Consider the following 14,571-nt stretch of genomic DNA (forward strand, 5'->3'; position numbering starts at 1 on the left):
GAATTACTGCCATTTATCCTTTATCTTTAAAGTCATAAGCCTTTAGATTTTGTTTAGATTTATTGTCGAAACACCCTTTACTTTGTACCATTAACGCTAGATAGAGAACCCTAATTACCCTTCATAAACCAGAAACAAACTTAATCATGAATCAAATCACCGTAACACTAGTTCTTGAGACATATGTCCTAGGATCAATCTAGTCGATCCTGTAAGTTACCAAGATTAATAATATTGGAGGACTAGCGGTTGTTTGTCAGAAATTACTGATAAACAAATTGGCACACCCGGTGGGACAGTGTCAAAAGAACTGTTAGTTATAATAGTTTGCTTTACTTTTACAATACAAAATTGTTGTTATTCTTTTGAGTTAAAAAATCATAGTGTTGCATGAACCTTAGAAGTGGTAAGATAGCCAACAATTCGCAACCTATAACCAAAAGAAAAAACACAAAAAAGATGGTTAATACAACTAGTCAAGGGGAACAAGTTCGATTGATGCATCCACTGAGATCCCTAGTACACAGGCCATACCAACATCTGGATCCATGGCCTTAAATAATTCGACAACAATGTCTATTATGTCAAGTGTAGCAAACGTTTCTGTAAGTTCAATCCCTGGCCCGTTTTCGATAATTGTCAGAACCCAACCAACACCTACTACCCCTATGCCACCGAGATTTGAGAATTCTAGGCCTTGGAGAGAATACCCATATGGAATGCCATCTACTGCCATGGCAGGACTTCAAAATAATACTTCCATATATACTCAACCCCATAATACAGTTATTTCGCCAATTCAAAATTCTAGTTCTGGCATGAACCATGTAGGTCGAAATACCAAATCACAAGGATTATCCACCCTATTACCTACCCTTACAACGAATAACCAGACAGCCTTTAGACAATAAATGGATGCTAGTAACCATGATATGGTAGGAGTTCTTGCCAGAGAAATGAATACCATTTTTTCTCCCCTAATACAGAATGTAAATAGGACTAACAATGATAATGCCCAAACATACCAACAACTGTCAGCGCAGATGGGACGCATAGCAGATTTCCTAGGCGCCCCTCAGTCCTCTGTTCGACGCAGACCAAACCAAGTTATAATCCAGGAAGAAGAACCAACTATAAATCAGGTTCGACCACCTAGACAAGCGCCTGACGAAAGGGTCATGGGGGCAAGATTAGAACAACAGCCAGTTCGACAGGAAGTCCCTGAAGAACAATATAGGAGAGTAATGATGGTTAATAGAGACCAGGATGCAGACGAAGTAATTCATAGGGTTAGGCAAGAAAACATGATGGAAAATAACATAACTACTATGATAGAGAGAATCATGGCCCAGAATGGTCTGAATACATGACTTCGACGGCCAAATTATACCTCTCCTTTATCAGAGTACGCCCTACAAACTGAATTACCAAGGGGTTATAAAATCCCTAAGTTCACTAAATTCTCAGGGGACACTAGTGAATCCACTATAGAACACATAGCCAGATACATGACTGAGGCAGGGGATTTGGCGAACATGAGAATCTAAGAATGAAATATTTCCCCAGTTCTTTAACGAAGAATGCCTTCACGTGGTTTAAAACTTTGCCACCAAATTCCATAGATACTTGACCTCATTTGGAGAGATTATTTCATGAACAAATCTACATGGGCCAAACTAAGATAAGTCTTAAGGAATTAGCCAGTATTAAAAGAAAATTCACTGAAACTATAGATGATTATCTGAATAGGTTCCGTTTGTTGAAATCTAGATGCTTTACAGTAGTGCCTGAACATGAATTGGTCGAAATGGCCGCTGGAAGGTTAGACTATTCCATTAGGAAAAAGTTAGATACCCAGTATCTGAGAGATATGGCCCAATTAGCAGACAGGGTTCGACAGGTCAAATGTTTAAAAGCTGAAAAGGCCAGAGCGAATAAGAATTATAAGAACGAAAGGGTTGCTTATGTCGAAGTCGAAGATGAGGAGTCTGAAATCTCTAATGACCCTTATGGTCTCGAGGAATTCGAAGTATATTTGGCTGAATTAAAAGAAGCACCACCTTATGCTTGTAAATTACTTACACCTTCGAATGGCAGGAACCCTGTCGAAACCGAAAAGAATGATAGATTTCCTAAAAAGAGTTACACATTTGACGTTACCAAATGTGATGAAATCTTCAATTTATTAGTAAAAGATGGCCAAATGATAATGCCTCCTAATACCAAAATTCCTCCGTTAGAACAACGGAAGAAAAGAGGCTTTTGTAAATATCACATTTTTTTAGGCCATAAAACCTCACAATGCTTTCTTTTCAGGGATCTTATTCAGAATGCAATTAAGGATGGCCGCCTCAAGTTCGCTGACAGGGGGAGAAACCAGATGAAGGTTGACGCTGACCCTCTCAACATTGCTGACACAAATTGTGCTGAACCTGTCGAAATCAACATGATTAACATGGTGGAAGTGGAGGCTATGAAGGAAACAGGAACTGAAGGCTATGTGCTAGTTGGAAAGCAGGCTACTGATGGCCTAAATAATGATGTTCCCTTTGGAATTTCTGTCGAAGGTGAACAGGTTGTTGATATCGAACCAAAGGCCACTGAAGGTCTTAATGGGAAGGCAATTGAGGCTACTGAGGGCCTAAGGAAGAAATTTGAGGAAATTTCAATCGCTGAGGGCGCCAATCTAGGTGTCAACATGGTGGATCTGAACCAACCCCCCCCCCCCCCCCCCCCTCCAGAGATGGAGGAAGTGGAGAGGTGTCTAAAGATGACACTCCGTCGCAATTTGGCTATCCCTGAGGGCGACAATGTGGATCTGAACCAAGAGGGAATGCAATTTGGCTATCCCAAAGCCAATGAGAGCCTACGTGAATACCTTTGGAGGTGTCACAAAAGAAATTATGACATGTTGTTGTGCCCAAGGTGTAGCATCATGATGTGTCAAAGGGTGGCTAAGGACTATGAAAGATGGCAACGAACTAAGACTAAGAGAAATTGGAGAAAGGAAAGCCAACTACTGAAGGTGTATCCCAAGCCTGGAGAAAGCCTTCTTGGTTTTATTGTGCATTGCTACAAGTACGAAACAGAATACTTGATGTATCCCAGATGTGGGGCAGTTTACAACAGGGAATTGGCCGAAGCGTTCGAGATAATTCCATCTAACCAAGGTTGGAATGGACACGGAGGTAACCCGAATATGTACATATTCGACAAGAGGGGAGTCCCTAGGTGGAAAGACAACCATCACCCAAGGGCAAAAAGAGTTATGTTTAAGCTTCCGGCAGAAGTCCCTGAGGACAAATGGACTCAGGTGGGGTCGAAGAAGGGAAAGTGGAAAAGTTTTGAGGATGGAGGAAGAACCTCTTGGGCTTATAGAAAATAGTTCCAAACATCTAAGAGAGAGGCTATCATACTGGAGAACTACAAAGGAAAGAATCCCATGTCAAGGTCCCAGTGGAGAAGACATCAGAGGTTGAGGAAGGCTGAAAGAGAGATGACTTCGAGGGAGATTGGAGAATCCAGTAACATCAAGGTTCCCCCAAATGTTACAAATTCGACCAAACCCCCTGTAGGAAGGAAGTTATTTTCATCTGAAAACAAAAACACAAATCATAAAGTTCAGGAGGAACAAATAAGAGAGGAAGAAATTCTCACTGACGACTTTGAGTCCGACGGAGTGTCATCTGTTAATATGAATTGCAATGTGGTATCAGTTCTGCCATACGAATATAATCAGGAGACAGAGATTGAAGACAATGAGGAAGCAGATGTTGTGGAGATGGCGAAGCATAAACCTGTGTGTTACTATGTTCTCAACAACGGCGCTGTCGAAGAGCAGAATGCTCTTTTTGAAAGGCCTCGCCAAGGGATGCAGAACCATCTCAAGCCCCTATACATTAGAGCTAAAGTTGAACATGTGGGGGTGAACAAAGTTCTGGTGGACGGAAGAGCAACAGTTAATCTGATGCCTCAGTTCATGTTAAAAAAGATAGGTATGTTCGACACTGATGTTAAACCTCACAATATGGTATTGTCGAACTATGAGGGTAAGATAGGACAGACTCTGGGTGTCATACAAGTAGATCTGACCGTGGGATCAATCACAAGACCAACAATGTTCATGGTGATACCTGCGAAGGCGAATTACAACTTGCTGCTAGGAAGGGAATGGATCCATGGAATAGGGGCAATTCCTTCGACCATGCATTAGAGGATATCCATCTGGAAAGAAGATGGTGTAGTAGAAAATGTTGAAGCTGACCAAAGTTACTTCATGGCAGAAGTGAACCATGTAGATAAGACGAACTTCGACAGGAACCTGGCTCATATAGGACCATGCCACCCAGCTGAAGACATCTACTCCCCAAATAAAAATGCTTTGTATTTCTTGACTCTACATCCCAATGGTTTTCAGTGGGATAGGGAAATTATGGGGGACCCTGAAGAAGGGGAATCATCTGAAGTATGGCCAACAGGCTGGGATGAAGCCCTGGATTATGCCTGAGTCTTCTTTTTTTGAAAAGATTCCGGCCTACATGGCTGAGAACAAAAGAAAAGCGGCTCTCAAAGCCGAGATAACTAACATGGCTGACGAAGCCACATATGGTGAAATTTATAATGCAGGACCTGGGGAGTACTTTAAACCAAAACCCCATGACGAACAGGTACCTATGGAATTAAAAGACTAGAGGTTAGATGCCATCTATGACGAAGAGCCTCTGGGATTCGAAAAAGATCCAGTGATGTCGAGTGCGAAGATGTTAGCGCAAGATCCCCTTAAAGAAATTGATCTTGGAGATGGGAGCACAAAAAGAATCACCTACATCAGCACAAAACTGGACCCCAAGTTGAAAGTAAGAATAAGTGGACTGTTAAGAGAAAACAAAGACTGATTTGCTTGGGACTACGACGAGATGCCTGGTTTGAAGAGGGAACTGGTCGAATTGAAGCTGCCTATCAAGGATGGCAAGAAGCCCATCAAGCAGACTCCAAGGAGAATCTCCCCAGAGATCCTCTCAAAGATAAAAAAAGAGGTCGAAAGACTTCTTCGATGCAATTTCATCAGGACCACAAGGTATGTCGAATGGATTGCAAACATAGTTCCTGTAATTAAGAAAAATGGCTCTTTAAGAGTATGTATAGATTTTCGTGACCTAAATACAGCAAATCCTAAAGATGAGTATCCAATGCCTGTGGCAGAGATGCTGGTTGACTCAGCTGCAGGCCATGAATATCTTAGCATGCTTGATGGATATTCTGGCTATAACCAGATTTTCATTGCTGAAGAGGATGTTTCCAAAACAGCCTTTCGATGTCCAGGGGAAATAGGAACTTATGAGTGGATAGTTATGCCATTTGGTTTAAAAAATGTTGGGGCAACATACCAGCGAGCAATGAATTCTATATTCCATGATTATATAGAGACATTTATGCAGGTTTATATAGATGATATTGTGATAAAATCTATATCAGACGAAAATAATCTAACCCATCTCAGCCAATCATTCGAAAGAATGAGAAAACATGGCTTAAAGATGAATCCTCTTAAATGTGCATTCTTTGTACAGGCTGGAGATTTTCTGGGCTTTGTGGTCCATAAAAAGGGGATAGAAGTCAATCAGAATAAGATGAAGGATATTATGGAGACCAAAGCACCATTAACTAAGAAAGAATTGCAATCATTATTAGGAAAGATAAACTTCCTGAGAAGATTCATCTCAAACTTAAGTGGTCGAACTCAAGCCTTCTCTCCCCCCGTACGCCTGAAACAAGGGAAGTTCGAATGGAATGATGAACATCAAAAGGCATTCGACAAGATCAAGCATTATCTGACGAATCCTCCTATCTTGGCACCACCATGTGGAAAGAAGCCTATGAGATTGTATATATCAGCTTCCGACACTACTATAGGTAGCATGTTAGCACAAGAGAATGAATATGGCGTCGAAAGAGCCATTTATTATCTTAGTAGGGTTTTAAATGATGCAGAAACTAGATACACTTCAATAGAAAAGTTGTGTCTTTGTTTGCATTTCTCTTGTACTAAACTTAAGTATTATATAAAACCTATTGATTTATACGTCTCTTCACACTTTGATGTCATTAAGTATATGTTATCGAAGCCAATAATGCACAGTCGAATTGGCAAATGGGCATTAGCCCTCACTGAATACTCTTTAGCCTTTATGCCTTTAAGAGCAATGAAGGTACAAATAGTATCAGACTTTATTGTAGACCATGCAGTGGTCGAAAGTCCTCAACTTCAAGTTGAGTTAAAACCTTGGAGATTATTCGTCGATGGTTTCACTCATAAGGATGGAAGTGGAGTTGGGATCATGATAATTTCTCCTGATGGAATTCCAACAAAACTCAAATATAGAATCGAAGGTCCCCTTTGTTCTAACAACGAAGTAGAATATGAAGCCCTTATTGCAGGACTTAAGGCTTTGTTGGAATTGTGGGCAACTAGGGTCGAAATTAAAGGAGACTCAGAATTAGTAATTAAGCAACTAACGAAGGAGTACAAATGTATAAAAGAAAATTTGATTATGTATTTCGTCATTGCAAATAGGTTGCTCAATTTTTTTGAATATATAGACATAAAACATGTTCCTAGAATAAAAAACCAAGAAGCTAATGACTTAGCAAAAATAGCTTCAGGGTATAGAATTTCAAAAGAGAAGCTAGAGGAACTTGTCGAAGTAAGAGGAAAATCAATGGCTTCCAGATTGTCTCCGACAGATTTGGAAAACACTCAGTTAGGATATGCTAACAAAGAAGAGTTCGAAGTATTGGCCATTGATACCTTAATGGGTACAGATTGGAGGAATCCAATTATTAATTATCTCAAGGACCCTTCGATAGATACAGAAAGAAAAACCAAGTACAGGGCTTTATCTTATGTTTTGATGGGGAATGAATTATTCAAGAAAACCCCTGAAGGGATCCTGTTGAAATGTTTAGGAGAAAACGGGGCGTACTTAGCATTATCTAGTGTACATAGTGGAGCCTGTGGAGCACACCAGGTAGGCCAGAAGATGAAATGGTTGCTTTTAAGATATGGAATGTATTGGCCCACCATGTTAAAAGATTGTATAGAGTTTGCTAAGGGTTGCCAAGAATGTCAAGTACATGCAGGAATTCAACATGCTCCTGCAAGTGAGCTTCATGCAATTATCAAGCCTTGGCCGTTCAGAGGTTGGGCATTAGATCTAATTGGGGAAATTCGACCTACTTCATCCAAAGGTCAAAAGTACATCCTTGTAGGAATTGACTATTTCACTAAATGGGTCGAAGCAGTATCTTTAGTAAATGTGTATCAAGAAACTGTCATTGAATTCATTCAAAGGCAAATATTATATAGATTTGGGATCCTAGAAAAGTATAACAACAGATCAAGGATCAGTTTTTACTGGTCGAAAGATGCAAGAATTTGCAAAGGAAATGGGTTTCAAATTATTAACATCCACACCCTATTATGCTCAAGCCAATGGGCAAGTCGAAGTAGCCAATAAAGTAATAATTGGTTTAATCAAAAAGCATGTAGGGAAGAACCCAAAAAATTGGCACAAAACTTTAGATCAAGCACTTTGGGCTTGTCGAACCTCCCTTAAAGAAGCTACTAACACCACACCTTTCCAACTTACATTTGGACATGATGCAGTATTACCTGTCGAAATCTACTTGCAATCAGTGAGAATCCAAAGACAAGGAGAAATTCCATATGACCTATATTGGGAAATGATGATGAATGAACTGGTTGATTTGGACGAAGAAAGTGTAGCGGGGTATTCGTTACCTTTAGATTTATGGACTAAATCAAAAGTAAATCATACATTTCGAGTCGCCACCGCACTTCTATTTATCCAAAGGAAAAGGTTAGAAAGCGAACAAAAACCAAGAAGTTTTATCAAATAAAAAACTAATAAAAATGTCAGAGATCTGGGTAAGGGGGTTGGTTATGCAATGGGAAGGTTTTAAGCACCCAAAACATCCTTAGTACTCTAAGGGAGCCATTTTCACCAATGTTGTAAGGTAGGTTGGCATTTGTGAAAAAATATTTGTGCAAACATGATTGGGGAGGTGAGAAAAGAATATACAATTTATTTACAATTTTGTGTTTGAATGGATAAACCCATTGCCTACGTACCATCTTAAAAAATATTAGGATCAAAACCTCATAGTTCGGGGTAAAAAATCTCAAAATATTGGTGAATTGATTTGATCAAAAGCCTTAAGGTCTTTTGTTATCAAAGGGAGAAAACTCAACCTAAAACCACAAATCCACCATGTGAGGAGAGCTTCAACATGCTAGTAAGGGATTAACCCTATAATAAGCATGGAAGTCTTATAGTCCATCACTAAGGATACATGTAAGTATTATATCAACCTCTAGGATAACTCAAACCTAATAGCTAATGTCTATGAAAAAACTTTGGCAAAAGTGGCCATTGAAACCACAAAACAATTGAGTGAGTTGTATTTACAAATGAAAAGTATTCACAAAGTAAGGTCAAAGTTGACTTAAGGATTCAATTCAAAATAAGTGTTATGAAAAGAGTTTGGAAAATAAAAAGCATAGTGCTTAGGTTTCTAATTTTGAAGACAATGTTAATGTTTGCACAAAAGTTTGGCTTGGGTTAGAGTAGAGAGAAGAAGAGAATGGCTAGGTCCTAAATATACAAAGATGAAGGAAGAGAAATATAACCACATTGGAGTTCCCTTCTTGAGATCATAAAGATGATCCAAGTTTCTCCCATCCTTTGGAATTAGCAAGCAATAAGCAAATAACTCAAGCAATCAAGCAAATGACAATCAAGCTCTTAGGAATCTTCCAATGGGCTTTTGTATCTCTCACTTTGGATGCTCATGACAATAGTTCTTCTATTTGGCTCAAGTTTAGGATCCCTAGAACACAAGAACACACAAATCAAAAAGTTCCACAATACAAATAAAGAATGGACAAGAGTGAGTTTAGAATTAGGGGTCCTTTCAAGTTCATCTTCAAGATTAAGCATTCTAAAGGCATGAGGCCTAGTTGCTCTTTGTAAATTTTAGCACTCTAAAGGCATGAGGCCTAGTTTCTCTTCAAACTCCATTAGCATAGGTATGGTCCTAGATCTAAGTTCTTTCTCCATTTGCATTGGGTTCGCACAAACAAAACAAAACAAGCACAATAGTATATACACAATAATGTGCTCAAGTGAGCAAAAGGCAAATTGCATTAACATAAACATGAGCTCAAGTGAGTAAAGGGCAAATGACAAATGAATAAATGAGCAAGAAATTAAATTGCATTAAAGTAAATTGCAAGAATTAAATGCTTGAATTAAAAGTTAGTCATTAGTAGTTAGTGTTAGTGTGCCATAAGGCAATTTAGCGCTATGTTAAGCAACCGTAAGTGGACTAATGTAGTAGTCACATCTATCTGAGGCCAGTCAATAAAGCTATAGGCAACAAACACAAGTTAGAGACCATGACTAGTAAGCCAAGCTCCTACAACTTGCCATGCCAAAAGAAAAGAAGAATGATCTTATATTGATTTAGGTTTTTTGCTTGACCAAGAAGCAACCTATCCTTAATGCAAAGCAATTCACTTGATCTTTGATCAAGATGAATTTGATTTGAACCAAGGAAGGTTAAGCCTCTCATATGTCAAGGCTAACCACCAATCTTTAACTCATTGATCAAAAAGAAAAAGAAGAAGAAGAAGAATAAGAATGTACATAAATGGAATTCAAATGAAATAACCAACACACATTGATCAAACATGAAATGAATCATCATCAATCAATGGTAAACAAAAGTGAGATGAAGCTTAGAAGTCAAGAAACAAATAAAATATTTTTGGTATTTTTGGAATTAAAATAATACTTGAATTAAAATTAATAAATAAAGGTCAAACTTCAAATCCATTTCAAATCAACTTGAAAAAGTCCAAATGGATCATCCTAAGTTCAATAAGGTCAAACAAGGTTTGACAAAATTTTTCATCATTTTTAAAAACCAGAAACTAATTTTAAACAATTAAAAATGAAGAAAATATAACATAATTGAACTAAATTCTCAAATAAATCTCAAATCAATTAAGAAATTGATGAGAATATTTTTCATAGATTCATCATCATTCAAAGATGTTAAGAAAATATTTTTGCATTTTTTGAATACTGGAAACTATTTAAAATGAATTAAAAATAACTAGAAAAGAGAAAATTCACAAAAAATATTAAATGACATCATAAAAAATATTAAAAATCATTTTCAGAAACTAGAATTAAAAAGGAAAATAATGCAATTGGTCCCATATTTTTTGGATTAAAAATGAAAGAGTTATGAATTTTGGAAATAAAATGAAATAAAGAAAATAAAATGAAATAATCAGAAAATTGCAAAAAATCCTGGCGCATTGGATCACATTCATTAAATGATGTGGCATATCAGATGGTGGATAAGCGCGCGCGCACCAAAGGCCTTGGTCAAAAGAGAAATACAATGCATTTAAAAAAGTCATAACATTGCATGGCTGGGATTAAATCTAGGAATGAGATCAAATGGTCTAGATGCGTCCACGCGTGGGGGACGGTGGTGTACATCACCGTCTTCTCCGACGAGCAAGCCAGCTCCGGCCAGAGTTGCAGGTTTTGAAAACTTCATAAAAATACACGATCCTCATATCAATTGAAAGCTGGGGTGATGTACATCACCCCTGTGCCATTGGTTTCTACTCTAGACTCTCATAGAAGGAGAAATCTGAGATAGAAATTCTTGTGTTCAAACTGAACTTGATCAATTCATGAAATTAAATGCACAGATCAATTGCCTCTCACATGAGGACTTCAGAGAAACCAACAAACACAAGAAATGAGCAAGATCCAGGGAGTTTCGAATAAAAAAAGTTTGAACAACAACCTTTGAAGTGCAACTTTACAAGGCACGATCTCTTCCAATTCTTTGATGCAGCTTGATCTTGAGATGGCAAAGGAGCTAGGCTAAGGAATTGAAGTTCAATGATCAACCAATGTAGTTGAAAATTGAACTGAAAAATTGATAATGAAAGAAAAAATTCCTTTGAGTGAAGGGTAGGGATTCAGTTCTGCATAAATTTAGGCGCCTTAAGGTTGGTTCTGAATGAAGAATGACACTTCTATTTATAGCCAAGCATGCTGCATTACATGAAGAAACCGTGTGCATGTGAAATGAGGGCCTCCATGCATGGGTATGTACAGGCGCATGGGAGGCCCAAACTTGATGGCAAATGCAAGCTGAAGTGTAATTGGAGTGTTTTGGACGTGCAAATGTGATTGAATTGGCTTGTGCATGGAGTTTGGATATGTTATGCATAAATGAACACAAATCTTCATCTCTTCGAAAATGCACTTTGCCAAATTGAAACATATCCATGTGGGTAATGGTTGGAAAGGCCTTGACATTAGGAACAAATTTTATGTTGAACAAAACTCCATTTGGAATTGGGAAATTTATGAAAACAGGCCATGAAGTTCAAGGTGCAAAACATGTGCATGGAAATTTTGCCAAAATGGACCAACTTCAAGCCCTTCTGTTTCAATGATGAAATCCTCAAATGACAAAATCTTCAACATCAAAGTTGTAGATCTTTTCAATAAAATCAATTTGGACTTAAATTTCGCATCATTTGGATTTTTGATGAGAAAGTTATGGGCACTTGAAGTTGGACTTTTTCACATTTCAATGACTTTGGTCCAAAGTGACCTATAATGTTTTGCATTATCACATGTGTTTCTTTTAGGATTATGAAATTTTGTCCAACATAAAAATTGAATTAGGCGTCTTAAACTTTCCAATTCATTTGATCCCACCTCAAAATCATGAAAAATGAATGAGTTAGGTCCTTGGGAAAGTTGACCCAAAATTAGGATTTTAGTCAAAATGACCTATAATGTTTTGAAATGGATGATGACCTTCCAAGCTTCAAATAATCTTTGATGAACATGAAAGTTGTTCATATGGTTCTTAATAACATTTTTTCTCTTGGGGTCATCTTCATTTGACAAACACATCAAAAGTTAGGTCCTAGTGGATTTCAAAATAGTCAGATGAATTGACTGATCAACTTCTCAAGTCCAAACTTAAAATCTTGATGAATTGATGATTTAGGACACTCACATAGGCACATATATGCATGAAATGATGAATGAAAGAACTTCCCTTGATTGTATTTTATCATGGGTTAAGGTTGCTTCATGAGCAAGGCACAGTCAATGCACAGATGAATTAGGGTTTCCTTGGGAAACAATCCTCAAGACCTTTGGATTATCTTGATCAAATTGAAAAATTGAGATACTTAGGAGGCATATATGATGATTGAGAGCTTTGGGAACCATTTTCATGCTTGCTTTCAACTTCATCTGGCCATTCTTTGAGCATAGGGGCCTCCTAGGAGCCTTGGATCACATGATTGCTCAAGCTACAAAACAAACAAAGTTAGTGACATATTTTTGTGCTTTTGGTTAGTAAGCAAAATAAGAAAAGCAATAATATACAATTCAAGCATGCTTGGTGGTCTCAAACCAACTCACACAGGTCCCAACCCTAGGGTAAGGAGCCAAGATGCTATGATCCTTGAGGCAAATGCAATGTGCAATGATATGATGCCATGAGGGATCTTAGGGTCAAAATTAGGGTCTTACAGAAAGGTTACATGCATTAGAAGTATTAAGAACACAGAAGGAGAGGGTAGCAAGAGCATACAATAAGAGGGTCAAAGGTAAAACTTTCGTTATGAATGATTTAGTTTGGAAAGTTATATTACCTATGGATCGAAAGAACAAAATATTAGGAAAATGGTCTCCACATCGGGAAGGACCTTTTCGAATTTTAAAAGCATTTTCAAATAATGCATACGAAATAGAAGAACTAGCAGAGGATCGAAGAATCCTAAAAGTAAATGGGAAATACTTAAAGAAGTATGAACCATTTGTGCATGAAGTTAAAATCATAACAACGTAGTAAGCAAAGAACTATCATAGCCAAGATGGTGAATATATTTAAAACTTCAAATTTTGCCAAGATGGCTTTATCTTAATCGAATTGCAAACAAACAAAAGTCGAATAGAATGAATACAAGTGAAAATCAGAAAGGGATAGTGGCCTTCATCCGGTCATACTTTATCTTCGCCAAGCCTATCTTGTACTGAACAGCAGCTTGAACCCCTCTGAGGCGTGCAATATCTTCATTTATAGCAGTAGCCTTTTCGACGTGATCTACGCTGTGCTTCGCCAGATTATCAGCTTCAGTACTATCCAAGCCTTGGATAGCAGCCTGCTTCGTCTTAGCATCAGAAATCTTCTTCTGCAATTCTGTAATATGAGATTCCCATAGTCGTATCGAAGCAGTATAAGTGTCGAATTCTGCTTGGGCTGATTTTCTAGAAGAGGCTAACTCCTCAGAGGCTTTTGAAGTTCGAAGGGCGTTATCAAACTCAGTAGCTTGAGCTTGTTCAGTTGATTGAAGCTTTGCTTTGGCATCCACATCCCTACGGTATTCAGCACAAACTTGGTCAATGAGGTTCTGGATGTCGATAAGGGCTTCACCTATATCAGTGGGGCAAGTAGTGATGTTGATTTTGCTTATCAGCTTCTTTATGCCAAAGCTTGCTCCCACATCCTTCTTCAATTCTTCAAAGAGATCTACATCAAAAACAACCTTCTTCACCCGCTTAAGGAGTTCATCATATGATGCTTCGTTTGCACTAGCACCAGAATGGGTCGAAGCTCCAGAAATGCTTTTTCCTGAAGAAGATTCTCTTTGAGCCATCATCAACCTTACATACTTAAGGGGGTCATTTTGTTTCAAAGCATTTTTCTCCTCCTCAGTAAGTGATATAGGCGAAGTCTGGATTGTGGATGATCGAACATTAGTTGGATCTGGGACTGTTTTGACAGTAGCATCATCAGTTCCAGTTTGATTTCCTTCAGGATCGGCCTCTCCCTCACTCATGTGTTCATCTTGGAGAAAGTACCCCTCAATCTCATCAGAATCCTGATCATCTTCGTCAGCATAATATGAAGGGAACGTAACTCTTGGAGGAGAGTTATTGGGAGTATCCTCAGAATCTTCTTTCTCTTCTAAATCCTTCTCTTCAGCTTGCTTCGAATCTTTCTTACCATCTTCTCCAGGAGAAGAGGTTTCTCGTTTGTTCTGGACATTATCTGCTTCGAGATTTTGTGCTCCAGTCGAAGATCCTTTGTTTTAAACAGCATCGCTGATTATCGGGGGAGGAGATGGATTCATATCGCTCGAAGGATCACTCTGATTGGCAGTAGAGATGAGGGGAGTGGTAGGTTTTTCCTGAAAAAAAAGTGTTAGAATAAAAAAGAAGTTTATCGAAAGATAAAAGACTCAGGTTAGAAGTTCACCTGTTGAGCCTCAGGGTCGGAAGCATTACTCCCAATGTGCTTCAGCACTGCACCACCAGAGGGTTGAGATTGAGTTTCCTTTGAAGGAGGAGGGAGAATCTTGATTTCGACACCTTGTTGATTGGTTGTTTGGTAAGAGGCAACTGTTGCCTTATTCTTTTTCTGTTTCTT

The 14,571-nt window shown here is 38.3% G+C and overlaps 1 protein-coding gene across 1 annotated transcript; it reads left to right on the forward strand.

Annotated features, from left to right (window-relative positions):
- Positions 1–4,538: 4,538 nt before the first annotated feature.
- Positions 4,539–7,730, forward strand: LOC127129439 (uncharacterized). Its single transcript, XM_051058623.1, has 5 exons — positions 4,539–4,667; positions 5,118–5,438; positions 5,571–5,913; positions 5,992–7,351; positions 7,667–7,730. Exons 1-5 carry the CDS (start codon positions 4,539–4,541, stop codon positions 7,728–7,730), a joined length of 2,217 nt encoding a protein of 738 aa, XP_050914580.1.
- The last annotated feature ends 6,841 nt before the right edge of the window (positions 7,731–14,571 follow it).

Source organism: Lathyrus oleraceus, chromosome 3 (assembly GCF_024323335.1).
Source record: "Lathyrus oleraceus cultivar Zhongwan6 chromosome 3, CAAS_Psat_ZW6_1.0, whole genome shotgun sequence".
In the NCBI taxonomy this organism is placed as follows: Eukaryota; Viridiplantae; Streptophyta; class Magnoliopsida; order Fabales; family Fabaceae; genus Lathyrus; species Lathyrus oleraceus.